The sequence below is a fragment of the Fukomys damarensis genome, unplaced genomic scaffold (assembly GCF_012274545.1).
Source record: "Fukomys damarensis isolate Sample0158 unplaced genomic scaffold, DMR_v1.0_HiC HiC_scaffold_20, whole genome shotgun sequence".
In the NCBI taxonomy this organism is placed as follows: Eukaryota; Metazoa; Chordata; class Mammalia; order Rodentia; family Bathyergidae; genus Fukomys; species Fukomys damarensis.
The window spans coordinates 17,650,607-17,677,048 of NW_022900932.1; the positions used below are offsets into that span (position 1 = coordinate 17,650,607).

General features: G+C 38.3%; 1 protein-coding gene and 1 pseudogene across 15 annotated transcripts in view; both read left to right on the top strand.

Moving 5' to 3' along the window:
- Positions 1-26,442, top strand: part of Usp54 (ubiquitin specific peptidase 54) — a 117,461-nt gene that overhangs the window by 68,123 nt on the left and 22,896 nt on the right. For 13 of the 15 annotated variants that reach the window (XR_004518250.1, XM_033766538.1, XM_033766533.1 and 10 more), the window contains 12 exons: positions 10,170-10,304; positions 11,909-12,022; positions 12,161-12,243; positions 12,677-12,782; positions 12,901-13,047; positions 14,680-14,829; positions 17,295-17,463; positions 19,139-19,309; positions 22,280-22,411; positions 22,582-22,962; positions 23,176-23,410; positions 25,141-25,274. Coding sequence is in view for 14 of the 15 variants with exons in the window: in XM_033766538.1 (XP_033622429.1) it covers positions 10,170-10,304; positions 11,909-12,022; positions 12,161-12,243; positions 12,677-12,782; positions 12,901-13,047; positions 14,680-14,829; positions 17,295-17,463; positions 19,139-19,309; positions 22,280-22,411; positions 22,582-22,962; positions 23,176-23,410; positions 25,141-25,274 (1,957 nt within the window). In the remaining variant the exon portion in view is untranslated. The remainder of the gene's footprint in view (positions 1-10,169; positions 10,305-11,908; positions 12,023-12,160; positions 12,244-12,676; positions 12,783-12,900; positions 13,048-14,679; positions 14,830-17,294; positions 17,464-19,138; positions 19,310-22,279; positions 22,412-22,581; positions 22,963-23,175; positions 23,411-25,140; positions 25,275-26,442) is intronic. The other 2 variants (XM_010607035.3, XM_019205060.2) reach the window with 1 other exon arrangement.
- Positions 23,628-23,723, top strand: LOC117287106 (annotated as a pseudogene).

Genomic DNA, 26,442 nt, shown 5'->3' on the forward strand with positions numbered 1-26,442 from the left:
TCTTTTGTTTTTTGGTTTTTTGAGACAAGGTCTCACTATCTAGTTCAGACTGCCCTGGAACTCACTGTGTAGCCCAGGCTGGTCTCGAACTTATGGTGATCTTCCTGCCTCAGCCTCCCAAGTGCTGGGGTTACAGGCGTGCACCACCATGCCTGGCTAGATACATAAAATTATTATCACATAATTTTTTGTTTTTGTTTTAAAATAATATCCAAGATTTCTCAATTTGTTTTGTTTGTTCTGGGGATTGAATCAGGATTTTGTGCTTATGAGGCAGGTGTGGTGCCACTGAGCTAAATCCCCAGCCCATAAGATTTCTCAGTTGGACATATTCTATAAAAGCTTGCCAGTTCTGTGAATTCAGATTTCATTATGTTGAAGCATTATTGTTCACTGTAGAATGCACTGTTTTTTATTATTTTAAAATTTTGTTTGTCTTTTTTGTAACTGTTAAGAACAAATACTAAGGTATGCCAAGGTGAATTTTAGAGGCTGACCAGCTTCCTTATTCCTGATGTTTAAATGAAGGATTTGCCTTTCCTGCCTGAATGTTATATGTTCCTGTTCTTTTTCCAGTGATGTACTTCACTGTGCATCTCCTAAAATGTACTTAATATTGGCCTTATGTGAATATCTTTTGGTTCAAGATGACTTTATTATTTGTTTGTATTTTTCTTTTTTGTAATAATAGAGATTGAACCCAGGGCCTCACGCTTACTACTGAACTTTTATCCCAGCCACTTAAAAAATTTTTTTTGAGACAGGGTTTCATCTAGTTGCCCTAGGCTGGTCTTGAACTTGCAGTCCTCCTGCTTCAGCCTCTACTGTAGCTGAGATTACAGGTGTGCACCACCACACTGAGTTTCTTTATTTTTCCAGATGTCTTAACACTATCTGTCAATATTCCTGTGCCTTGTCTTTTGAGTAGTATATGTTGTATCCAGTGCTTATAATTATTTTATGATGATTTGTGCATAGTATTTATGATGATCCATTCCTTTTGGTCCAGTAAATGGACTTGTTTTTTTTTCTGTTAGGTTATTATCTATAATTTCAGCCTCACAATCTTGCATGCAAGTTACTAATGTTGGCTATTGTGGAAAAGAATTTGACTCAGTGTTTCCTTCTGCCTACTTTGAAACATGGTTCCTGTCAGCTCTGAGTTAGCAAATAGAAGATTGTGTACTCATTACTATGTCCCTTCAAGTATTCCAAATTTATTTCCACCTAACATTACTAAAATTTTTTTTTATTATTTAAATTGTCATTGCATAGAACCCAGAGCTCTTATTTATTATTCATATTGGATCTGTACTGACATCCCCAGACCCCAGAGTAGATTTTACTTTGGTGCTACCTTATTTGTTTATCTCTGTTCAGGGGAGGAAATCCGTCTTCTGTACTTAGTATGCTACAAAGATTTTGTTCTCCTTCCAGGGATTGTACTAGAGGCTTTGCAGTGCCAGGATATTGGACAGAGTGTTTTTTGTTGTAGGCAAAGAAGAATGTTGCATTGATTGCTTTAACTTAACAAATCTTCTCAATGATTCTTCTTTTAAGAATGCTAGGGTAAGACAAAAAAGGCCAGGGCATGGTGCTAATAGGGGGTGGACTGGTGGGGAGGAAATAGGTTTTTAAATATAAAATGTTCTGGAATGTCTATCTGGAGAGCAGTTAGGCTATCCTGATGGGGCAGGAAGGTATGTGTTCTGCTAATAGTTGATTGGGGGAAAATTGAGAATTTAGAACAAACCCCTTAATATTTCTTGCATTGTAACATGTGGCTGTTCCTTCATTGGGTGCTGAAGCATAAGTATAGGGAATAAAATGGTATAAGAAATTGCTCTTTTATGTGTGTGTGTGTGCCTGTGTGTGTTACTGAGGATTGAACCTAGGGTCTCATACATACCAGACAAGCAATAGCACTGGGGTTTATCTCTAGTCCTTTTAAAATTTTACTTTGAGACAGGGCTTGGCTAAGTTGCCCAGGCTGGCCTTGATTTTGTGATCCTTCTGCCTCAGCCTCTAGTGGAGCTGGGATTGCAATTATGTGTCTTGACGCCTGGCTAATTGTTCATTAGTAATCCAATCTTTTCTTTTGTAGATTGCATGAAATTAAGGTTCTTTATTACTCTTCATGGCCAGTTTCAGAAAAGAGTAAATTCATTATCCTGGACTATTTCAGGCAGAATAAACAGTCCACACATAAGAAAGTATATCATTGTGTCTAATTCAAATACCATCTATAGTTGTTTAATTCTGTGTGTGTGTGTGTGTGTGTGTGTGTGTGTGTGTGTGTGTTTGTTTTGTGGTACCAGGGATCAAACTCAGAACCTTGTGTTGCGAGGCAGGCGTGGTACCACTGAGTTAATTAAAAAAATTATTTTTGAGACAGCATGTTATTGCGTAGTTCAGACTGTTCTTGAACTCACTATGTAGCCCAGGCTGGCTTTGAATTTACATTGGATCCTCCTGCCTCAGCCTCCCAAGTGCTGGGATTATATACATGCAGACACACACTATTGCAGACAGCTAAATTAGTTAGAAATTATGGGACATAAACAGTTGAGGTACATTCACTGAAGGTTAACATTAAAAAGAGAGAAAGAAACTACTACAGCCACATACTTCCCTTAGGGGTGAATAGTAGTAATTGATACTCAAAATAGACCTCAAGTCACGTTACTTGAGGACCAAACCATCCCTAGCTACCCATTCCTTCTGGGAAATCATTTATGCTCACTGTGTGACTAGCCTACCCATTTGATCTCCATTTAATCAATATTATCTGGACAACTATACTTGTAATCTTACTGATTATTCATGGTTTTGTTCCACCTCATGCCCACCTGTGATTTTCCTTTGGATCTTACAGTTTTGTCCCACTTGGTACCTGCCACACCTCTTGGCTTTGCCCCTTAACCCTTTGACCTGCTACCCCCTAAAAATTATATGAAACAAAACAAAAACAACTTTGAGAAGCAAGGTAGGTAGGCAACCTATTTTCTGGTCCCCCCTGTGTCTAATAGAGACGCTTTCTCATAATACATTTTTCCTACTCTTAACTTACGTTGTTACTAGAATTCATTTTTTCATTTTATAGAACACGAATTTGCATTTCTAGAATTCATTCTTTGATTTTAGAGAACATGAACTTGCATTTTGAATGTCTAGAAGTTTGGAAGTTATATTTCCCTTGTTTGGCTTATTTTGCTTATTTGGATTACTTGGTGCCCTATATCACCACCACACCCAGTAACTTCCTTCTTGGATATAAGCATTTTTATGTGGTCCTCTTTCTTAAAGTCCTGATAGGCTGTGACTACTTTAAATACACACAACTAATTTGACCATTGAGTATTTTAGTATAAAGCGGAATCTTTATTTTGTTGTTGTTGTTTGATTTGGGGTCCATCTATGTTGCTGGACTTACAGGTGTATACCCCTGTGCTCGCTTGGATGAATCCTGTATCTTTTTTAAAATTCACTTTTAGAATTGTATGTCATATTTAAGTAGAAGAATATGATTGCAAGGAAAGTATAGGAGGTCATCATTATTGATTCTTCTTAGAACTTTTGGCAGAGTCTAAAACTTACAAAATTTCAAAATCTTTATTCATGTGCAGAAAATTCCCCTCTTTTAATTTCCCTAATGGGATTAGTGGTATGGCGTGGTTCTTAAAATTTGAATTGATTATGGTTAGTGAGTAACCTATAAGAGTTCTGCACTTTTTATTGTGTCAAAAATAGTAAGTTGATTATTATAAAATTTTAACATTATTTACAATTTCTCACTAAAAGCAGTATTTATCTGCTGGTGAATTTGGCTCATCTTTGTCTCTGTATCTCTCTGTTCATTGTCTAAAAGTCTTGACCTTTTCTTGGTACTGGGGATCGAACTCAGGACCTTACACTTGCCAGACAGGTGCGGGGTGGAGCAGTTGAAGGGAAGGCAGGTGAAGGGGAAAAAATAAGAACCAAGATAGTAAAGGTAGAAATTCCCAATGATGAAATGTCATCATACTGTATACCTAAAGTGTACCAATAAACTCAATGAAAAGAAAGTTCCTAAGTTTTAGAGATATATTTTAAAAGATATAGAGAAGAAAAGTGTTTGGTATTTGCTTCAAAATGATATGAGAAATGGGGGCTGAGGATTTAGCTCAGTGGTTCCGCTGCCTACCTCATAAGCGCAAGGTCCTGAGTTCGAGTTCGATCCCTGGTACTAAAAACAAAAAAAAAGATCTGAGAATAGAATAAGTGGATGGGTGCTATGAATGAAATAAAGTTTATCACAGACTAGTAATTGTCAAGGTTGAATGATGGACAGGCGTGTATGTGTTATTTTATCAACTTGCACATGTGAAATTTTTTACAATAAAATGTTAAAAATCCTTTGTTATTGTTTTGAGTGTCTGATGGTAAATATCTGCATATTTTTCCCCTCTTGAAAGAGAACTTTCAAAATTACTTTGAACAAAGAAAGTAAACATTCCTTTTTCCAGCAGTCAGTGATTTTCAAGTACTAGTTCTCTTATCTTACTCCCAGAGGGCTGTGTTTACAGACAGATTAGACTATCAACATTTAGGTTCTTTGGTTTCTAGAAGGTATGGAGAAAAGAATGATCATGAGAGCTAAAATGATTTAGGGAGCACAGATTTAAAAAAAAAAAAAAACTCTTCTAGACGTATGCTAATGGTCTGTTAGGAGGTAGTGTCTTGCCTTCGCAGAAGGTTTTGCTGGATCCCTGTCAGGGAGGAGTTGGAATGCTGACTGGGGCATTTACCAAAGACCTTGGGTCCATCAAGCACTGAAATGAGTGACATTTCTTCTTGACCTCCACCGTCTCTACTCATAACTTCTTTTAGATGCAAACCTAGGAAATTCTGAGGGAAATAGTGTTCTCTGCCTAAGAACAAGGGTCTATGTTTTAGGGAAAAAAACTTGAGCAACAGCTGCATTTGTAGATGCCAAAACACAAAGACTTTCTGTCTTCATGGCACTTCTGTCTTATTTACGTGGTTTTTACTAATCCAAATAATTATGTGCTCATGTGGATAGAATTGTCTGCTACTCGATCCAAGAGAGATGTGTGGGGAAGCACCTGCTTTTAGTCAGTAAGGTCTTGTTGCTCTTGTACTGTATCCAAGAAAATAGTTAACAGACAAAAAATAATATGTTGTTATATGAGAGTGAAAAGGAAAATCTCTTTGGTTTACCCTGTGAAGAAGCATACAAAGAAACCTCAAGGTTTTATTTTTGTGTTTTGATTTTTGTTTCCCCTTGATTGAAATGGAACCACCAGGGACTCCACACACAAAAAAAATGACTCCCGGGTTTTCGTTCTTCTTGCCCTTTCTCTCTCCCTGCCATAGAACTCAGCAATTGGAAGAATACCAGGTTTTGTTACTTATTGGTACTGCCACCTGTTCTTATGCTGAACTAAATGTTCTTGGCTTTCTTTGGTGTGAACAGGATCTCCCTCTGGGAAAGGTGGGAGGAGGGTGAAAAAGGGAACAGGAGGAGGCCCATTCCAGCCCCTGTGCTCATGTGAGGCGGACACACAGGGGTTAGTGTGCTGCCTTAACAGAGGGGCTTTGTGCTCCAGTTTCTTCCAGAGCTGTAGCTCAACAAATGCATGCTGGGCGGGCTCAGGCTACTTCATCCCAAAACTCTTGCTTCTTCCTAACAATAGCAGAGCAGGACTGACAATAATCATTAAAATAGGAAAGTAAAGGACCTTCAGTTAGAAGCCATTCTGAAAGCATTTTGTTATACAGTGTGCATAGAGAAGGATGCCTATAATTAGATGAAAAAAAGAATATGGCATGGAGATGTTGATGCCACTGAACACTGTTTTGGAGATCACTGTGAGTGCAGGCAGAGCTCTGACTTTAGACCTTTCCTTTCCTCTACTGAAATCCTAATTATCTAGGTCATGGGAAATCTGCCTTTCTTCAGTGGGAGCAACATAATTGAAATAAGGTAATCTTTCAAATCTCAGAAAGGTAGAAGTAGCCTAAGGTAGAAAAATCTGACTCAAAGCCCTTCTTAGCATAGGACAGTGAGAAAGACTCCTAAATATATAGCAGCAACAACAACAATAATGATACCACCTAACACTGTGGTGGCACCTATAATATTGCCTGGCATGAGTCTAACATATCTATTTGTCTTAAGATATACATACATCTATCCATACATATTAATTTCTTTATATAGACTAACATAGTTTAAGATATATTTATTTAATCCTCAACCCTATGAACTAAATACTGTTATTTACTCTGTTAAAAGAGAAAGTGAGCTGGGAGGGGGAGGCAGGAAGATTTTTGAGTTACAGCCTGGACCTTCTCTTAAAAATAAGGATACAGCTCAGGTAGAGTATGTGGCTAGCATGCACAAGGCCCTGGGTTCGATCTGGAGTGTGTGTGTGTGTGTGTGTTGGGGGACAAGACCTAGAGAAATAAAAATAAATTGTTCAATGTCGTATGACTGGTAGCAGGATTGGCATTTTAACCCAAGCAGTTTAGCTCCAAAATTCAAGCTCTTAACTATTTTAATACTGTGCTATTTCTGAGTAGAATCCTGTCCTTTCTCAAACAGGGTCATCGGAACTACAGACTGTAGTAGTTGGGTGGGACTTTATATTTTGGTTTTGTATGTTTGTTTGCTTTTGGTTTTGGGGATTTGTTAAGATCAGGGACTTGCTATGTAGTTCAGGCTGGCCTTGAATTCACTGTGTAGCCTAGGCTGGTCTCCAAACTCAGAGCAGTTCTCCTGCCTCAGCCTCCTGAGTGCTGGAATTACAGGTATTCATCATTATGCCTGGCCCAGAGTGTCATAATCTAAGATCACTATTTTATTAATTCTCTCAAAAAATGGCACACATAGGGAAGAAGTTAATTCATTAGGAATAGCCAGTGCCTTAGAGTAGTAGGGCTTAATTCTTAGAGAAACTTGCTTGAGAAAGACTAAAAGTGCTGATATTTGAAAGTATCAGATTTGTTTTGTTTTTTCTGACAGGGTCTCACTATGTAGTTCGGGCTGTTTTTGAACTCACTTTGTGTCCAGGTTGGCTTCAAAAATCTCGTGATCTTTCTGCCTCAGCCTCTCAAGTGCTGAGATTATAGGTGTGTACCACCCTGCCTACCTGAAAGTGTTAGATTTGCACAGAGCTATTCTGGAAATAATTACTGGTGGTTTGCAAATATGGTCAAGATGTGATATGAAGATGTACTAATTCACCAAGATAATTACAATTATTATGTATTGCAAACATGTTAAAAATAAATAAGCAGGACTCAGTGGTATACACCTGTAATACCAGCACTTGGGGCTGAGGCCAGTGTGGGCTTCATATTGAGTTCAAGGCCAGCCTGAACTGTGTAGCAAGACCTTGTTTTAGAATGGGAGGTGGGGAAGCACACCAAAGAGCCTCTGAAAAAGAGGGAAAATAAAAAATCTTGGTTGATCTTTATATACCAGTAACATTGTAGTTGTTGGGAGTATAGGAAGGAATCAAAGGACAAAAGTTCATATTCTCATATTTACTATATTCTAGAGAGTAAAGTCAGAGCTTGTGTGGGGTGAGCCAGAGTAGATTAGTAGGGCAAATTATGGGAGGTCTTACACTCAGGCTTTTACTGTTTGCTCAGTAGAAAACTAGAGGATTTTGAGCAGAGGAATGACATGATTTGATTTGTATTTTGTAGAAGTCATCTGGGGCCGGGAATTTAGCTCTGTGGTTCTGCTGCCTGCCTCACAAGAGCAAGGACCCAAGTTCAACCCCAGTACCAAAAAAAAAAAAAAAAAAAAAAAAAAAAAATAAACACCATTAAAAAAAAAAAAAAAAAAAAAAAAAAAAAAAAAAAAAAAATCTGAGTGCTATATTGAGACTGCTGTGTGTTTCCTCTGGGAAGGGTTCCAGTCAAAAAATGGTTGCAGTCATCAAGCGAAGAGATGAATTAGCTGAGACTGCAGTGGTAGCAAATGAGGTAGTGGAGTCTAAATGTGTTTTGAGAGGGCAAATAGAAGAATTGCCAGTTAATAGGGTGTGAGTGCTAGAGAGGGTCAAAGATGTAATGTATGTGTAGTATCTAAAACCATGATGGTAGATGAAACTACTAAAAGTGTGAAAGACTTCCTATAGGGAAAAGAAGAACTCTGAATCCCAAATCTCTGAATACCAAATCTGAAATGATAAAGAATTGGCAAAAGATTGATAAGGAGTGGCCTATGAAATAGAAAACCAGGAGAGTGTGATGCCCTGGAAGCTAAAGGAAGAATATACATGAAAGATCAGCTAGGTTAAATGCTGCTGATAGGTCCAGCAGCATGAGGACCAATGATTGATTACTCAATCTTGGGTAGGATTTCATATGCTAAGTTCACACAGGCATGTTTATAAAGTAGTAGGCCCATTATGCCAGGGATTTAGCTCAGTAGCACTGCACCTGCCTCACAAGTGCAAGGTCCTGCATTCGATCCCCAGTACTGAAAGGAAGGAAGGGAAGGAAAAGAGATGATAAAAGAAAAGAAAAGAAAGAGGTCTCAGTAGTGTCTCTGAAAAATAATGCTTGACTTTTTTGTATGAAGAATTACTAATACTTTGAAGTGAGAGAAATTCTTCTGGCCTATTGGTATGTAATGGATTTCTGAGCAGGTCATTTTTTGAGTGGTTCAGTGTGAATCTAGACCATTAGATGTCAAGGAGCATATTCTAGTCCTGAGGGAGAATCCAGTAACAAGTGACAGGGACACTTTAAGCCGGGTGCCATTTGTTGCCACCTTTGTTTCCATTCTCTTGACATTTCATTCAACAGGGTTCAGGTGTAGGTAAAGATGGAGAAGCTAGACACATGTAATTATACGAAAATAAACTATGCATAAAAATACATCATAACCAAAATTAGTAGACTAGAAGGTGTTTGCCATGAAGGACCATGAAGGAATAACTTTAAGTAGTCTGACAGTATTTTGTTTTGTTTTTTGAGATAAAGTCTCATACGTAGTTTAGGCTGGTCTTGAACTCACAGTAATCCTCCTGCCTCAGCCTCCTCAGTGCTGGGACTATAGGTGTGCGCCACCACACCTGGCTGCAGTATTAATTTTTGATGATATTTTGAATATGGGGTACTTTATATCACATACTGGTGCAAGTATGTAAGTTTGCCTAGCTTCTTGATAATAGCAAAAAACTTGGAGACCGCCAAAATATTTGTCAGTAAATGGATAAGTAGATGAGGTATTGCCACTTGATAAAATGATACATACCAGAAAAAAAGGATGTTCTTGAGATCTATGATTATGGATACATCTGTAAAGCAGTGCTGAATTTTAAAAATGTCAGTGTGTGTGTGTATTTTTCATAAACACAGATGCACAAAATTATACTATGTGTAATTTTATATATATATATATTATATATATATCTGTAAAAGTATTAAAAATAGGATTGTGTGACCAATTCACAATCCTCAGTGGCTGTAGAGAGTGGGACAGTCTTAAACAAGACTTCAGCTTATCTGCAGAATGGAAGTAAATGTGGTTATTTCAGGGTAATAAACACACAGGTTTTTTTACTACATTATTCTTTATACTTTAAAAATTTTTATTAGCCAAAAGCTTTAAGAGGGCCAAGTTTCATAGGATAAGCCCTCAGAAAATGTATTGTGTGAATCTGTTTACATGAAATTCATCTCTTTTTACCTAACCATTTACTTCTGTTTGTATCTGAGAAAATAAGGTAATTGCTTCATATTAATAGTGGTGGTTTCATGTGTCCTTGGTGGTATCCCACTCAGATAAAGAATCTGTTAGAGCTGGGCATGCTGGCATATGCCTGTAATCCCAGCACTGGGAGGCTGAGGCAGGAGGATCAGTGTGAGTTCAAGACCAGCCTTGGCTACATAGTTCCAGTGCAGTCTCACCTACGTAGTGAGACCTGTCTCAAAAAACCAAAAAAAAAAAAATCTGTTAGCACACATCATGCCCTTCATTTTGACTCTTAATTTTTTTAAAGCTACTAACTGCAAAGATAGCAACCTATGGGAAGTACAGTTGCTTCTACAGTATCAGCATAGAGATGCTAACATGAAAGACTAAGATGTATAGAAGCTTAATAATACCATTATGCCTTTTTTCTTGTCTAACTTCTTCCCTACAGGGAATCTTTAACCAGTTTCAGTGCAGTAGTGCAAAAGTCCTTCCATCTGACACTCTCCGCAGTGCTCTGGCAAAGACTTTTCAGGATGAACAACGTTTCCAGCTGGGAATTATGGATGATGCTGCAGAGTGCTTTGTAAGTGCTGCACTCTGGCCTACTGTGATGTCAGGTGGGACTGGTGATGGTCTCCACTGGGGACTGACTGTGATGGAATTTATTGTACTCTGATCTGTACAGTTGAAGCTGGGAGTTTTATCTACTAGAAGCTTGATTTGTTTGTTTGTTTGTTTTTTTGGTACTGGGGATTGAACTTGGCCCTTTCACTTTCAAGGCAGGCGACAAAACCACTGAGCTAAATCCCCAACTCTTGGGAGTTTATCTAGTTTCTCAGAGATCTAGAATTTCTATGCACTTACTATATAAATTGCTGAGTAGATTTAGTATTTTTTTTCCTTTATGCTTAGGGTAGGTTTGTGCTTGCTGTGTTATAAAACAGTGACTCTCATCTTCAGAAGAGCCAAGTCTCATTAAAATGGTGCTGGCCTGTACTTCAGAGCTTCTAATTCAGTAGCCTGAGATGGGCCCAAGAATATCCATCTCTAACAAATTCCCAGATGATGCTAGTACCAAGATTGCTGGTCTGGGAATTGTGCTTTTTTTTTTTTTTTTTTAAATTTCTCCATTTCTAAAGATATTAAACGGAATAACTGAGTACCTACAGGACAAGAATATCGTGCTATAGACAGCTGTGTTACCACCATGACTTTAATAGAAGATCCTAAATCCTCTCTCTGTTCTATTGTTAACCTTCAAAACACTCTTTGTATAAACATTAAAAATATCTAAGAGAGCTAGGTGTGGTGGCACACACCTGTAATCCCAGCACTTGGGAGGCTGAGGCAGGAGGATTGCTGTGAGTTCAAGACCAGACTGGGCTGCATAGTGAGTTCCAGGTCAGTCTCAACTACATAGTGAGACCTTATCTCAAAACCAAAAACCAAAAAAAAAAAAAAATCTAATAGAGATATACATCAAATCACAGGAAAAATTAGACCTAAATCAGAGGAGATACTCCTGAGCATTTTGATTGCTTAATATATTGGTGGTGGGATTATAAAATGGTATCACTGCTTTGGAAAGCAGCTTGGTAGTTTCTTTAAAAACTAAATATGCTAAGGCTGGGGATTTAGCTCAGTAATACTGCCACCTGCCTCACAAGCACGAGGTCCCAAGTTCAATCCCTGTTACCAACAAACAAACAAAAACTAAATATGCTAATTACCATATAATCCAGCAGTTGCATTCCTGGATGTGTATCCCAGTGAAATGAAAACTTATGTTCATAGAAAAACCCATACATGAATATTCATATATAATAGTAATAAAACTGGAAGTAACCCAAATGTTCTTCACTGGATAAATGGTTAAAAAACACTGATAATTCTGTACCATGGAATACTATGCAGCAATAAAAAGAATAAATTATTGAGTCATGCAACAGTTCAGGTGGATCTCAAGGGAGTAATGCCAAGTGAAAAAGTGACATCAAAAGGTTATATTCTACATGATCCTGTTGTATAATGTTCTTGAAATAACAGTAGATTTGGAAGAAGAAAGAATGAGATGTATTCTTTCTTTATAAGACAGTTGCTATTTCTCTGGGTAAACTGCCCGCCATTTTGTTTACCATTTGTCAGTTAAGTTTTGTTGGAATACTGCTTGTGTTCTTTCCCTGTCAGGAAAATCTCCTCATGAGAATTCACTTCCACATTGCTGATGAAACCAAAGAAGATATATGTACTGCCCAGCACTGTGTTTCCCACCAGAAATTTGCAATGACGTTGTTTGAGCAGGTGAACCCTCTCTCTATCTTCATCTCTTCTTAGATCTTTTCTTCAAGAAAACTTTATCCTGGAATGTGGGGTGTTAAATGGGTTTCAAAGTAGGTCATGACTGTGGCTGCTTAGCTTTGCTTTTTCTCTCTGACCCAGTGTGTGTGTACTAGCTGTGGCGCTACTTCTGATCCACTGCCTTTCATCCAGATGGTACATTATATCTCTACCACTTCCCTTTGGTGAGTCTTACAGAGTTCTCTGTTATACCTTAGGCACTCCTCCACTTGATTGGGTTTTAACTGCAGGCCACCAAATACCTTTTACCTTTGTTACTAGGTCTGTGCTATATTATAGGAACTCAGAACACTATCACCTAAAAATAACCTTTGTTCTCCTTTCCTCTCCTATCCCTCCCCTTTTCTTAGGCTCAGTTCTGGCCAGCAAAGTGGGAGGAGAAGTGGGGATTCTATGAGCTTTGGATTTTGGGACAGGTAGAGGCACTCACTGTGTTTGTGGGACACTGAGGCTGGTCAGGACAAGGGGCTGTGGTATAGTGGGCAGAAGAAGAAAAATCAGACTTGTGAGTTAGGAATTTGCATGAATGATTTTTGTGATTTAGCCATAGCTCAGTACAGTTCTCACCATTACTGCCTTTCTTTCCCTATCTTGAAGCAATCAGGCTATTTGTATGCTGGAAAGGCGAGAAAAACCTTCACCAAGCATGTTTGGTGAGCTGCTGCAGAATGCCAGCACCATGGGGGATCTGCGAAACTGTCCTGTAAGTTAACTTGGGTGTGGTTCACAGTGAGAACAATATTAGCTCAATCGAATTGAGGTAGAGCCCCAATGAGGTGTTGACTGTCATTCATATATATATTCTCCCCCTCCCCTCCCAGAGCAACTGTGGAGAGAGGATCCGGATTCGCCGTGTGCTGATGAATGCTCCACAGATTATCACAATTGGCCTAGTATGGGACTCTGACCATTCAGACTTGGCAGAAGATGTCATCCACAGCCTTGGTACCTGCCTTAAGCTGGGTGATGTGCGTGTTATCTACCTTTATTTCTGATTTAGACTTCTATCTTAGTATTATTCAAACACTGAACAAAAATGTAGGTCCTAGATGACAAATATTATGGAGTTTCGGAAAATATGTTTGTGTGTACAGATTCATGTGTGTGCCTGTACACACTCACTTATCTCCTTTGTGAAGGTACAAGAAATGGAGTTATTTGGGCCTCGAAGGACAGGATGGGCAGAATTTAGCTACTGGTAAAAAAAAAAAAAATCAATGAATTAATTTATAATGTTATTGTGTCATCTTCTAATGTTGATTTATACCAGGCTGGTGTCAGGAAGTAAATTCAACCATAGGCAGTGTGGTCAAAGGAGTAGTCAGTCCTGGCTGAGGGCTGTGTGGGAGCCAAAGGAGATACAGGTTGGTGGTCTGAGCACAGGAATATGAAATTCACAGTTAGGAACCAGTATCTATTGAGGAGGTAATGAAGCAGGTAGAGAGAGAATTAGTGGCTTAAGAGATTTGTGTATTTATTTAGAGAAATAGAGAAAAATGTCAGACTGGGTCTCTACTTATTAGCGTCATATCTGAGGGTGGGTACAGACAGATTTTCCTTTGGTTCAAGGAGAACCAGAAAGTTATTGGTTTTCTTTATATTAGTTTCTCTCTAAGTAGTCCTCTGATTAAAGAGAACCTTAATGTTGTTGTTTTAAAGCCAGTAGCTATTACTGAGAATAAGTGAACTATCCAAGATCTTATTTTATGTGTCCACAATGAATCCTTCCTGAGTAGGCTATGCCCAATAAATTTCTTTTATTCTAATTTCTATAGTCTATCTAGTCTGTTCCATTCTGGTTTAATTTTTTGATTATTTTCTTATCCATGTAAGTTCCTCAAAGCCAGAATCCTTTGCTTCAAATGTTTCTGTATGTCTCTTTTGTTTTGTTTTGTTTTTTGTGTTTTTTTGAGACAGGGTCTCACTATGTAGTTGAGACTGACCTGGAACTCACTCTGTAGCCTAGGCTGGTCTTGAGCTCACAGCGATCCTCCTGCCTCAGCCTCCCAAGTGCTGGGATTACAGGCATGAGCCACCACATCAAGCTTCTGTATGTCTCTTAACACCCAGAACATTGCTGGTTACCTAGGAATTGAAATGCTGGTAACCAGCATGGTTGTCTTTCCCCTCTTAAGGGTTTTCTTACCCCCTACTTAGGTTCTCAGTAGGAAATTTATATTTGTGTGGCTAGCTCATAAGCAACCTTTGGAACTTGAGAGATTTAACATTTTTTAACTTTCCTAGCTCCTCTCATGAGAATCCTCAATAAGAAAATAATGAAAATTATGAGGAAACATCACCCTATATCAGTTACTGGCCACTGTCTTCTTGCCTTTTTGTATATTTTCATTTCATAGGTTAATTTCTCATGATTAATCTGGACTAGCCAAAAGAAAAAAAAAAAAGGAGGAGAAGCAAGTCAGTACCTTAATTAAAAAATGTTCGCCTGGGGATTTAGCTCAGAGGTTCCGCTGCCTGCCCTGAAAGCATAAGATCCTGAGTTAGATCCCTAGTACCCCCCAAAATTATTGATGAATCTGCTAAGAGATATGAGATGATCGAATATGTGATGGTTCTTTCCATTCTTTTTCTCTCTACAGCTGTTTTTCAGAGTGACAGATGACCGGGCCAAACAGTCTGAACTGTATCTAGTAGGAATGATCTGTTACTATGGCAAACATTATTCTACATTCTTTTTTCAAACAAAGATCCGCAAATGGATGTATTTTGATGATGCTCATGTTAAGGAGGTAGGGATATCCAAGGCCTTCTTAAAGTGTTTGGTGCCTGTAACATAATTATTTGTCTTTCGTATTTCATTTTTATAATTTTGAATGATGACCCTCACTGCTGTGAGATGTACTTTGCATTTTTCTGTTTCTTCCTCAAATTTATAAGGATATTAGTCTTATTTTCTCCAGTAGATATTTAATTTTTTGAGCATAGGATCAGTGTTTATTGTTTTCTCTTTGAATCCCTGCACCAAGTATTTAGCGTAGTTCTGTATTTACAGTTGACAAAGTATCCCCTTTGCCCTGGAACTGGTACTGAACCCAGGGCTTTTGCATTGAGCTATATTCTAGCCCTTTTTTAAAAATTTTGAGACAGGGTTTCACCTGAGGTGCCCAGGTTGGATTCAGACTTATGATTCTTCTGTCTCAGCCTCCAGGAGTGCTATGATTACAGGCATGTGCCACCATATCAAGTTAGAAAAGTATTTTTTTTAAAATGTGTTAATTTTTTGATTTGAGTCTAATGTCTCTCAAATTAGGTTATAAAGTTAACACAAAGTTCAGAATTCCAAATCTTGAAATTACCATATCTCAGGGCTGCTATAAATTATTCTTCAATTTTTGTCCTCCTAAAGTGTCCTGTCACAGATTAACACTTTTTGGGGGGACAGCATAAAAAAATAAGGTCATAATGATACTTGAAGCAGGAAACCTGGTACTGTCCAAAGCACAGATTTTGTGGCTGAAGGGTTTTAGGTTATTTGTATGAATTAGGAAGCCTCTTGTGATAAAATTAGCAGCTAGGTTTCATGGCCTTGAAGCAGTATCTTTCACAAATAGTAAAATCTTTGTCAAATTCCCTTATTCTTCTTTTCTTTGTTTCTTTTTATGCTGCCATTGTAGTTTAGAGCAATTTATATAAATTCTTTGAGCATTAGATTTTTATTTGAAAAGTATTCTTTTTTTTTCCTTTTGGTACTGGAGATCAAACTCAGGTCCTTATTGCTTGCAAAGCAGGTGCTGGAACCACTGAGCTAAATCCCTGGCCCTGAAAATTATTCTTACAAGGTATTAAACAAGAGTTGTATGTAAAAAGTACATAAATGTGTTTTAATTAGAATAATAGTAATATAGTTGTAAATTTGCAGAATTGAACAAAGCACTATGCTAGTTAGTTGTCCAGCTGCACAGCTCATGTCTAAGGATATGCCCCGTTCAAGTTTAAGGTGGCATGAGTCTGAGATTTGGTTGGATTGTTGTATCCATGGCAGTTCTGTTCCTCTTGCCAGTGATGATAACAGAGCTGTATCCATCACAGGGCTAAGGCTGAGAAGTTGAGCGGTCTATTCTAAGCAGTTTGACATTTATGTCCTGCCATATGTGAACTCTGAAACTGAATGTCATTTATTCTCAGGCAATCTGTGAGGGAATTCCTGACTACTCTTTAGCTTTATAAGAGTGATTTTACTATTTAGGAGAAAATTGCAGAAATACAAATTCCAAGTGAGGGGTTCTAATCCCCTCACATGGTATATCCATCTTTTAGAGTTTTTAGCATATATATAAATATAAATTAAAAATTGTGTGTGTGTATATATGTCTTTGTGTATATGTGTGTGTGTGTGTGTGTGTGTGTGTGTGTGTGTGTATTTTTTAAGTTTATTTGTGTTTCGATGGTACTAGGGATTGAACCTAGGGCTTTTGCACTGAGCTACGTTTCTTTCTTAATTTTTTTTATTTTTTTGGTACCGGGGATCAAACTCAAGTCCTTGCACTTGTGAAGCAGGTGGAGGAACCACTGAGCTAAATCCCCAGCCCTCTTAAATTTTTTGAGATATGGTCTCACTGAGTTGCTTAGGCTGGGTCTGAATTTGTGATAATCCTGCCTCAGGCTCCCTGAGTTCTGGGATTATAAGTGTGCTCTACCACACTCAGATTTGATTTTTTCTTTCCTTTCTTTCTTTTTCTTTTTTGGCGGGGAGGCTGTTTGAAACAGGGTCTTGCTAGATAGTTCAAGTTGGCCTGGGACTCACTATGTAGTCCTTGCTGGTCTCGAACTCATGACAATCCTCCTGTCTCAGCCTCCCAAGTGCTGGGATTACAGGAACATGCCACTACATCTGGCTTCCCAGATGTTTATTTGTTTTTTAAAACTGAGTTGGTGTTTCACAGAAATAAAGTAATTTTATTTATTCTTTTTTTTTGTACCAGGGATTGAACTCGGGACCTTGTGCTTGTAAGGCAGGGGGCAAAACCACTAAGCCAAGTCCCCCGTCCTATTTATTATTTTTCTTATGGACTTTTAATAGTTTCTAAAAGGTTTTAGCAAAAAACAGATGTAATAAAAAAATTATTGTGTATGTCTAAGATCTTTTGTTGTCACTTTACCTAAGTCTTCTCTTTAGACAAGCAGAATGGAAAAATGTGTTTGAATTGTGAATATGAAGTATAATTATCATGTTCGTCTGGTTGTTTTGGTTCAGATTGGTCCCAAATGGAAGGATGTGGTGACCAAATGCATCAAGGGACATTACCAGCCCTTGCTGCTGCTTTATGCAGATCCCCAAGGTACCCCAGTGTCTACCCAGGACCTGCCTTCCCAAGCTCAGTTCCAGCCATACAGCAGGACATGCTATGATAGTGAAGATTCAGGTGAGCTGCCTAGGTCTCTACCTCTTCCCTCCCCCTCACTCTATGTAATAAGGCAGTTGGCACTCATGTTTATGTGCTTAGCATATAACCTAGTTGGGAGAGAGGATCCATTAGATGTAAGAAAGAAGTGCCAACTCATGCTGAAGCCTAACTTACGTGAGACTGTTTCCTTCAGCCTTAAAGGGTGAGTTGCCTAAATCATTTGACCTGAGCTCGAAGTGAGATTTTTTTTGTTTGGTTTTTGTTTTAGCTTTTTTTTTTTGGGTACAGGAGATCGAACTCAGGTCCTTGAGCTTGCGAGGCAGGCAGCGGAATCACTGAGCTAAATCCCCAGCCTGAGAAGATTATTATGTTTATGTGTATTGAGGTAACCAAGTTTGTGAGGGAGATATCATTAGTTAGCCTTCTAATTTTGGATAAAATGATTGATTCTTACTAGTAATTTAATAGCGATTCAAGTTAATTGTTAAAACAAGTTGGAGTCACTATGAAGCTAATCATTTTTAGGGGGATGAGAAAGTTTTGCTTTAAAATTCCACATGCAGTAGTAATATTCCTCAGTTTATGACGCAGCTGTTTACTTCTGTTTGAAACTTATATATTATTTTCCTATAGAAACAAATTTTAGGGCTGAGGATGTAGCTAAGTGGTGCCGCTGCCTGCCTTGAAAGTGCAAGGACTAGAATTCAATCTCTGGTACCAAAAAAAAAAAAGGAACAAGTTTTAGCTTGGTGGCTAAAGTCTGAGGCTAGCCCACAGAGGCTCATATTTGGTCTACAATTCTAGTAATTTTGGCTTGACTTCTGGAAAGGAGGAAGAAAAAAAATTTTATTATTTTTGGATCTATGAGATGCCCTTAGTATATATATTTTATTTATGCATGTATTAATCAATTTATTTATTTTTGGTACTGAGGATCAAACTCGGAGTCTTGCTCTTGTGAGGCAGGCGGTGGAACCACTGAGCTAAATCCCCAGCCCTCTTAGTATATTTTTGAAAGATAAAACTCTTGGCTTTCTTTTTCCTTCTCCTTTTTAATCTCCTTCCTCCTTAGAACTTGGTGCTTTCTTCTTACATTTATACCCCACCTAGACCTGCTGTACTTCTTTTGGCCAAACACCCATGTGTCCTGTTATGCTTATCTCAGCTAGGCATTCAGAAGAAAGCATTCTGAGTGAGCTCATTCACACTGAAGAATAAAAAACAGCTGTATAATTTTTCAGATATTTAAAATACATATAATACCAATTACATTTTTTTACCAGTTAAATATTTTATAGTGACATTCATGCCAGTTAGGAGAAAGATTATAGGATAGGTGAACAATTGGTTGTGTACAACTTGTCCTGGGACTTTCCATTGAAATAGAACTTATTTCTCAAACATTTTCATTTCATTTCTTCCAGTTTTCCCTCATAGGTTTTCTGAACTCCCAATTTTTTCACAGTGGCAAGCAGAGTGAGGGCTTCAGCAAGGTAGGGGCAGGGAGGAATTGGATGTGTCTGGATTACCTGGAAATTGGGTGTTGGGAAGAATGACTCTGGATATCCTTCTCACCCTTCCTTCTAGGAAGTTCTTGCCATGGAGCTGTGTTGCATCTATCTTTTTTCCTATTGTCTGTCACTGTTCTTCTCTCTTTCCTCACTTTTGCATGTATGTCTCCTCCTTCCCTTAGGGAGGGAGCCCTCAATTTCAAGTGACACTCGAACAGATTCCTCAACGGAGAGCTATCCTTACAAACATTCCCATCATGAGTCTGTGGTCAGTCACTTCTCTTCTGATTCTCAGGGAACAGTCATCTATAATATGGAGAATGATTCCATGTCCCAGAGCAGTCGGGACACAGGTAGGGGTTTAAAGAGAGGTCCCTGCTTGCCTGATTCAATCCCTGCATGGAAGGACTGTTAAGAAAAGAAACTGTGGGGGACAGGATTTAGCTCAGTGATTTAGCACTGAGCCTGCCTCATAAGTGCAGGGTCCTAAGTTTGATCCCCGGTACTCTGCTACAAAAAGGAAAGAAAAGAAACTGGGGCAAGTCAGAAATGTTTGCATGTAAGGCGCAGACCTTGGGTAATTGAGTGGGCTGCAAAGAAACAACAGAGTTCTAAATGAGCAGTGATGCTCTCTTGCACATACTCTTGTCAGCAGTGGTACACAACAAGCACCATTATAATATAATTATTGATGTAATTATTCTGAAGTCTTCCTTTCTCCTCTTTTGATCCCTGACCTTCCCACAGTTCCCCATTAAGCCCTGTGATCTTATACCATGTCATGTTCTCATGTCAGGTTTTGTCTTGAGTGAAGGGCTTTGTGAGAAAGTTTATTTTTGGCTGGGGACACCTGCTCATTAGCTTGCTAAGCAATCGAAGTACAGATATGCAAAAGGAGAGATAGTTGGCTTATTACTGTACATTCTATACAAAGAGCATTGTTGAATTGTTTTGTTAATCTGTAAGAGAACATGCTTGCATTAGTGGAAGGAATCAGTACAGGGCATCTAGTACAGGGAAGAAGAGTGAATGAAAAGTTCGTTGTGGGGGAATAGAACACCTAAAGCATGGAACAGTGCCCATGCTCTTAAAACCTGGGAATTAGTGGACTCATGAGGCTTCAGATCAGAGGTTTATAGTCTGTAGGTGGCCTTTATTTAAATCAAGAATTTCAAACATTTGTAAGTATATAGAATGGTGTACTACCCTTCTATGTGCTTGTCACCTAGTTTTATAGTAATTATAACTTAATGACTGATCTAGTTTTACCTGTACCCCTACCCACTCACCCCTTTTTAAAAATTATTTTGGAGCAAACCTCAGATGCACTTCTTGGATAAATATTTTAGTATGTATTTTTAAAGCATAAGAAATAATTTCTTAAATATACCACTACCACACTTAAATATAAGAGTCAGTGTTGTAGTTCAGTGGTACAGTGCTTGCCAAGCACTGTACCACTACCAAAAAAGTAATTATGATTCCTAAATAACCAAGAAATGTTCAGATATCATCTTACAAATCCCATAATTTTTTAATGGTTTATATGTTGTATTCAAAATCCAAATGAAGGGCCAGGGATTTAGCTCAGTGGTCCCGCCACCTGCCTTGCAAGCGCAAGGTCCCGAGTTTGACCCCAGAAGTCTACAAAATGTGATGGGTTAATTAGTCTTGTAGATTACTTTTAAGGTATAGGTTTCTCTTCTGTTTTTTTCCTTTGTAATTTATTGTTGCAGAACTAAGTAGTCCTGTGTATTTCGCACATTCTCAATTTTGCTGATTGCATATTGATATAATTTTATATCTTCCTCTCTTCTTTATGTCTTATAAATTGGTTTCTAATTAAAACTAGAAATTTAGTCAGATTCATGTTGGATTTCTTTTGATAACTACTATATAGATGGTATTAGTTTTGAGTTGTTTTCTTGTTTTTTTTTTTTTTGGTACCAGCTATTGAAGGCAGGTGTGGTGCTGCTGAGGTAATTCCCCAGTCCTTACTTGTGAGTTTTTAAGACCTCATTTCTGCAACAGTAAACTAGGTGGGATCCAAAGCAACGAAAAGCTACGTCTATTTTCTAGGAGAGTCAGGTTTATATAAGGGCTTATTGGTTTAACATTGGTAAGATTTAGTTGCTCTAAGTGATTTTCTTCTTTTTTAAATCTTGTTGGCCTAGAGATAGCAAAGAAATGTATAAGAACAATAAAAGTTGCCTGGAACAGTTGGTTGAAAATATGTATCTGTGTTATTGATACCTGAACATACACAAGGATTTTTACCTACTAGCATATTTCTTTTTCTTTCTTTCTTTCTTTCTTTCTTTCTTTCTTTCTTTCTTTCTTTCTTTCTTTCTTTCTTTCTTTCTTTCTTTCTTTTTTTAACTAACATATTTCTGTTGGCTCTGATTGCATTTGAGAACCTAGGGGGTTTTCTTTTTTGGTACTGAGGATTGAACTCAGGACCTTGCACTTGCAAGGCAGACAGTGGAACCATTGAGCTAAATCCCCGACTCCTAGAGGCTTTTCTTTAAGCTATCTTCAAACTTAACTCACCTTCTAACTTCACCATTTTATTTGATAATATGGTTTAGAACTTGGCATTTGCTGTTTAGTCTAATAGTCCTCCTATATTTGTACACCATGGGCATGAAGCATGGCAAGTTACATACATAGCCCAGCTTCCCTGGGTTTCCCAATAATTATTATTGGGAAACTGTGATGGATAATCTCTAGGTGAAGTCAGGTTTGATGAGGCATGGGTTGGAGGTGAGAGTGAGAATAATCAAAATTGAAATATTCTTTTAAATGTTTCACATTCAAGGAAAGTTTAGAAGTGTGTCTTAAAGCCAAATTTAATCAAAGCTCTTTTGGGCAAAGTCTGGGACACCTACAATTGTACCATATAACATATTAAAAACAGACTTTACTTGGTACGTGTTGCTAAAGAAATAAAACCCTCTCTTCAATTTATGAAAGTGAAAATATATATACTTTAAAACATTTGCCTTTTTAAAAATCCTAAGGGTTGGGGATTTAGTTCAGTGATAAATCACCTGCTTTGCATGAATGAGTCCCTGGGTTTGGTCCTTAGGACCACAGAAACCAACAAAAAATTACCAAGTAACGTGTCCTTAGTTCTGAAAGAGTCTTACACTTAAATCAGAGAACACTGGCCCATATAACTTCTTCTGATCCATGAATATACTAAGTTTATAACACTGCCATTAATCCTAAAGAGAGACTAGATTCTCATGACAGTAGCCTGATCAGCTTCAGTGTCCTGATTAGGCCAAATATCAGCTTCCCCCTTTTCTTTGTTCTTTCAGGACACCTGACTGATAGTGAATGTAATCAGAAACACACATCCAAGAAAGGGTCCCTGATAGAGCGCAAGAGGAGTTCTGGCCGTGTTAAGAGGAAAGGCGATGAGCCACAGGCCTCCGGGTACCACAGTGAAGGCAAGCCATTCTGCATTCTTCTTTGTTCATTTCCTCTGTCAAAGTTGTCACACACCAGACTGTTAGCTTATCCTTTTTGCTCGAAGGGCTTTTCCTTACTTTCTAGACTTTTGGGTGTGGGTATATGTGATCACTTTAAACATTTGTATTTGTTTCATTTATGTTTTTAGGAGAAACACTGAAAGAGAAGCAGGCTCCTAGGAATGCATCCAAACCATCCAGCAGCACCAACAGGCTAAAGGATTTTAAAGAGACAGTCAGCAATATGATCCATAACAGACCTTCTCTAGCTTTGCAGACCAATGTCGGATCTCCCCGTGGTGGGAAGGGAGGAGACCAGCCTGACAAAAAACCTCCTAAGAGCCTGCCTTTAAACTCTCATGACTGGGAGATAGAGAGTACCAGCAGTGAGTCAAAATCTAGTTCTTCCAGCAAGTATCGTCCAACATGGAGACCAAAACGAGAATCTCTGAATATTGACAGTATTTTCTGTAAGGACAAAAGGAAACATTGTGGCTATACCCAGCTTAGCCCCTTTTCTGAGGATTCAGGTGAGGAGATAATTAGGGAAAAATTGGCCTTTCCAGTAAAGTTGGTTTATGCATTTGTGTTTTTGGTAGATCTGGCAAAGAGCATCTTTATTCTGATGTCAGGCTTTCTGAGGATGAGTTCAATGAGTGGCTGGAAAAAAGGGTTAGTTACAACTTGGTTTAGGCAAATACTAAGTCTACCTCTTTTTTATATTTGTCTTTTGATTGGAATAGCTAAAGAATTTACATCAGATGAACTAAGCAAGCCACCTACCTATGATATTAAAGCTGGTGGGTCAAACCCCCAGTACAAGCCCTGGGGGCCAGCACGGCCAGGCTCTCAACTTGTATTAGAGCAGCACCCTCGACTAATCCAGCGAATGGAATCTGGCTATGAGAGCAGTGAGAGGAACAGCAGCAGTCCCGTCAGCCTGGATGTCACCCTCTCTGAGAGCTCAAATACCTGCAGGTATTGTTTGGCCTTTGAATAAAGGCAGTGTCAGGAGGTGCAATGTGAGATCCCTACTTGGAGCTTTTAGCCATGACTGAGACAAGTGTAGAGTTGGCTTTTGTAACATCCATCTGTGTAACTGGTAGAGCAACCAGCTTTCTATAGCAGCAGCACCCTCTGCTGGGAAGAAGAATAAAGGCACTTAACAAGGAGAGTACTTTTCAATGATTAGTTCTCACTTCAGTAGCAAATATATTAAAATTGGAAAAAGAGATTAACATGTCCCTTGTGCTAGGATGACATGCAAATTTGTGAATTGTTCTATATTTTTCAGGTATGTAGGGCAAACAAGTCCTGATCTAATTCATGAAGAATATAGATATAAAAATTGTATTTGGAAATAATATTAATTTTTTTTTGAGACAGGGCTTTGCTATGTAGTTCAGGCTGGCCTTAAATTCAGTGTGTAGCCCTGGATGGCCTTGAGCTCATGGCATTCCTCTTGCCTTGGCCTCCTGAGTGCTGGGATTATAGGCCTACACTATCATGCTTGGCTTTAATGAGATTTTAACTGCTCTTGCCACAAAAACAAAAAGTAACTGAGTTGCTTGAGTTATTACTCTATATGTACCCCATGATATGTTGTACCTTAAATATACATAATTTTTAAATGTTTCATAAATAATTTTCAATGAAAGAATTAATGAATCAGACTGTTAAAATCCTAAACTCAGAAAAGAAACACAGCTTTTTGTTTTCTTTTTTTGGGGGGTGGTTACTGGGGATAGACCTCAGGACCTTCTGCTTGAAAGGCAGGTGGTGGAGCCACTGAGCTAAATGCCTGGCTCCATGGCTGTTATTTATTATTGCTTTGTTGTTGTTTTTAAAATGAGCCTAGGGCCTTTAGACTGAAGGTTTTTTTCTTCTTCTTCTTCTTCTTTTTTTTTTTTTTTTAGGGTTTATTGAGGATTCTGTGAAGCAAATGATATTTAAGATAATGATGACAGTTTAAGAGTTCATTGTACCCTGCCTGTAGAGCTCAGTTTGTTTTTTAAATTTCAGATCTCCAAACATTATTTTTACTGAGTTGTCCCAGAGGTGATTTTCCTAATAGTTTATAGTTGCTTTGGAAGCAGTGATTTTATCTTCTACAAGGGTGATACCATATCTTCATTATTTTTTATTCTTCTCTGGCTACCCAGCCTTTTTCAGTTTCTCATGAGAAGAGAAAAATTTGGTAAGATGGTCTAAGGATATAACTCAGTTGTGGAGTACTTGTTTAGTATGTGCAAGGTCATGGGTTCTAAGAGATGGAAATAGAGATACTGACTTTAAAGAGGAAGACAGTACATATGAGAGCAGTATGTTCATTTAATAGCTTTTTAATGTCTACTGTGTATCAGATACTATGTCTAATTCATAATGCCCAAGATATAAGCAAGGTAAGATAAGATGGAGAAATGAGTGGATAAGTGGATATTTCATTTTTCAGAAGTAGCTTAGCTGCTTTTTGGGGGGAAATGTGAGTCTTATGATGCTGCCTACACCAGCCTCAAACTCTTGAACTTAAGATAGACTCCTACCTCAGCCTCCCAAATAGCTGGGACTACAAGCACATTACCACCATTATATATTCATTTGATGTTTTGTTGAGGGAATTTAGTCTTAGGAATGTTGTTGGGAGCTTCCCTTCTGATACTTTTACTAGACTCTAGCTTCTCTCTCTCTCTCTCTTTTTTTTTTTTTAGGGATCCAAGTGCTAAGAGATCAGCAGGATTCGTCCCTTCTTGGCGTCATATCCCAAAGTCTCACAGCAGTAGCATCCTTGAAGTGGACTCCACAGCATCCACGAGTAGTTGGACAAGGACTCAACCCCTCTTGGGTAAGTACAAGGACACTGGGTTGGGGGTACTAGATTTGACCACCAATTCAGCTTTGGAGAACGGTGTTACCTGAGCACACTTGAAATTAAAGAAGAGTTGTAGTTTGGGTATTCTATCAGAATATAAACATAGAGCCATTTCAGCTGTTCCATCTTTGCATTTATTTATTTTTTTGTTCTCCATTACAACTTGCCTGAATGTTTTTACCTTAGCCCTTGCAAGAACAATAAGGGACAGAAATTCAAATAGTAACAACTCCATTCCTTAGAAAAACAACTCCCAGGGCAGTAGTGGAAAAACTATGGCCCACATGCCATAGTGTGTTGTTTGTATCATTGAAGGCTTTAAAACGTTTGCCATCACTGTCTTAGTGCTTGCTTTCTACGGTATAGGAACAGCCTCTTAAGAAATGGATTTTTCAGCGGCTGAGGATTTAGCTTAGTGGTACCACATCTGCCTTGCAGGCACAAGGTCCTGAATTTCATCCCTGGTACCAAAAAAAAAAAAAAAAATAAAGAAATGGATTTTGCATTAATCAGTTCTATGGGTTGAGATATGAAAAGGAGGGGACATGTAGTCTAAGAGCAAAATTGGGAAATAAGCAATTTAAATGTACTTCCACCCCTGTCCCTATCTCCTAGTTTCATAATTGCTGAAAGTTCTTAGAAGTAGTTGAAATGAAGGAACATGGCAACAACATAAAAAAGTGTGAACCCCTTTAGGTATATGTGTGATACTTGATAATATCTGGTAGGGATCTGGTAAAGCAGAGGCAGAAATGTATGTATCCTAAGTTATAATAACCTGGATACTGATGGAAGAAATTCACACTTTCCAATGAAATTATACATTTGGTCTATTACCCACATTTTAGTTTATTTCATGTTGAGCAATATTGCTCTAAGGTACTTATGATCATGCATAAGCTTATTGCCCCTTCTCTTGAGATGCTACTTTTCTAGCACACTAAAGACTGAGTCTTATCCTTTCCCTAATAGTCCTCAATTCTGGACAAGCTGGATAGAATACACTAATAGGCCTCTTCAACTGGTAAAAGGTACTTAGTGAAGAGTCATGACACAATTTTTTTTTTTTTGTACCGGGGATCGAACTCAGGACCTTGCACTTGCCAGGCAGGCACAGTTCCACTGAGCTAAATCCCCAGCC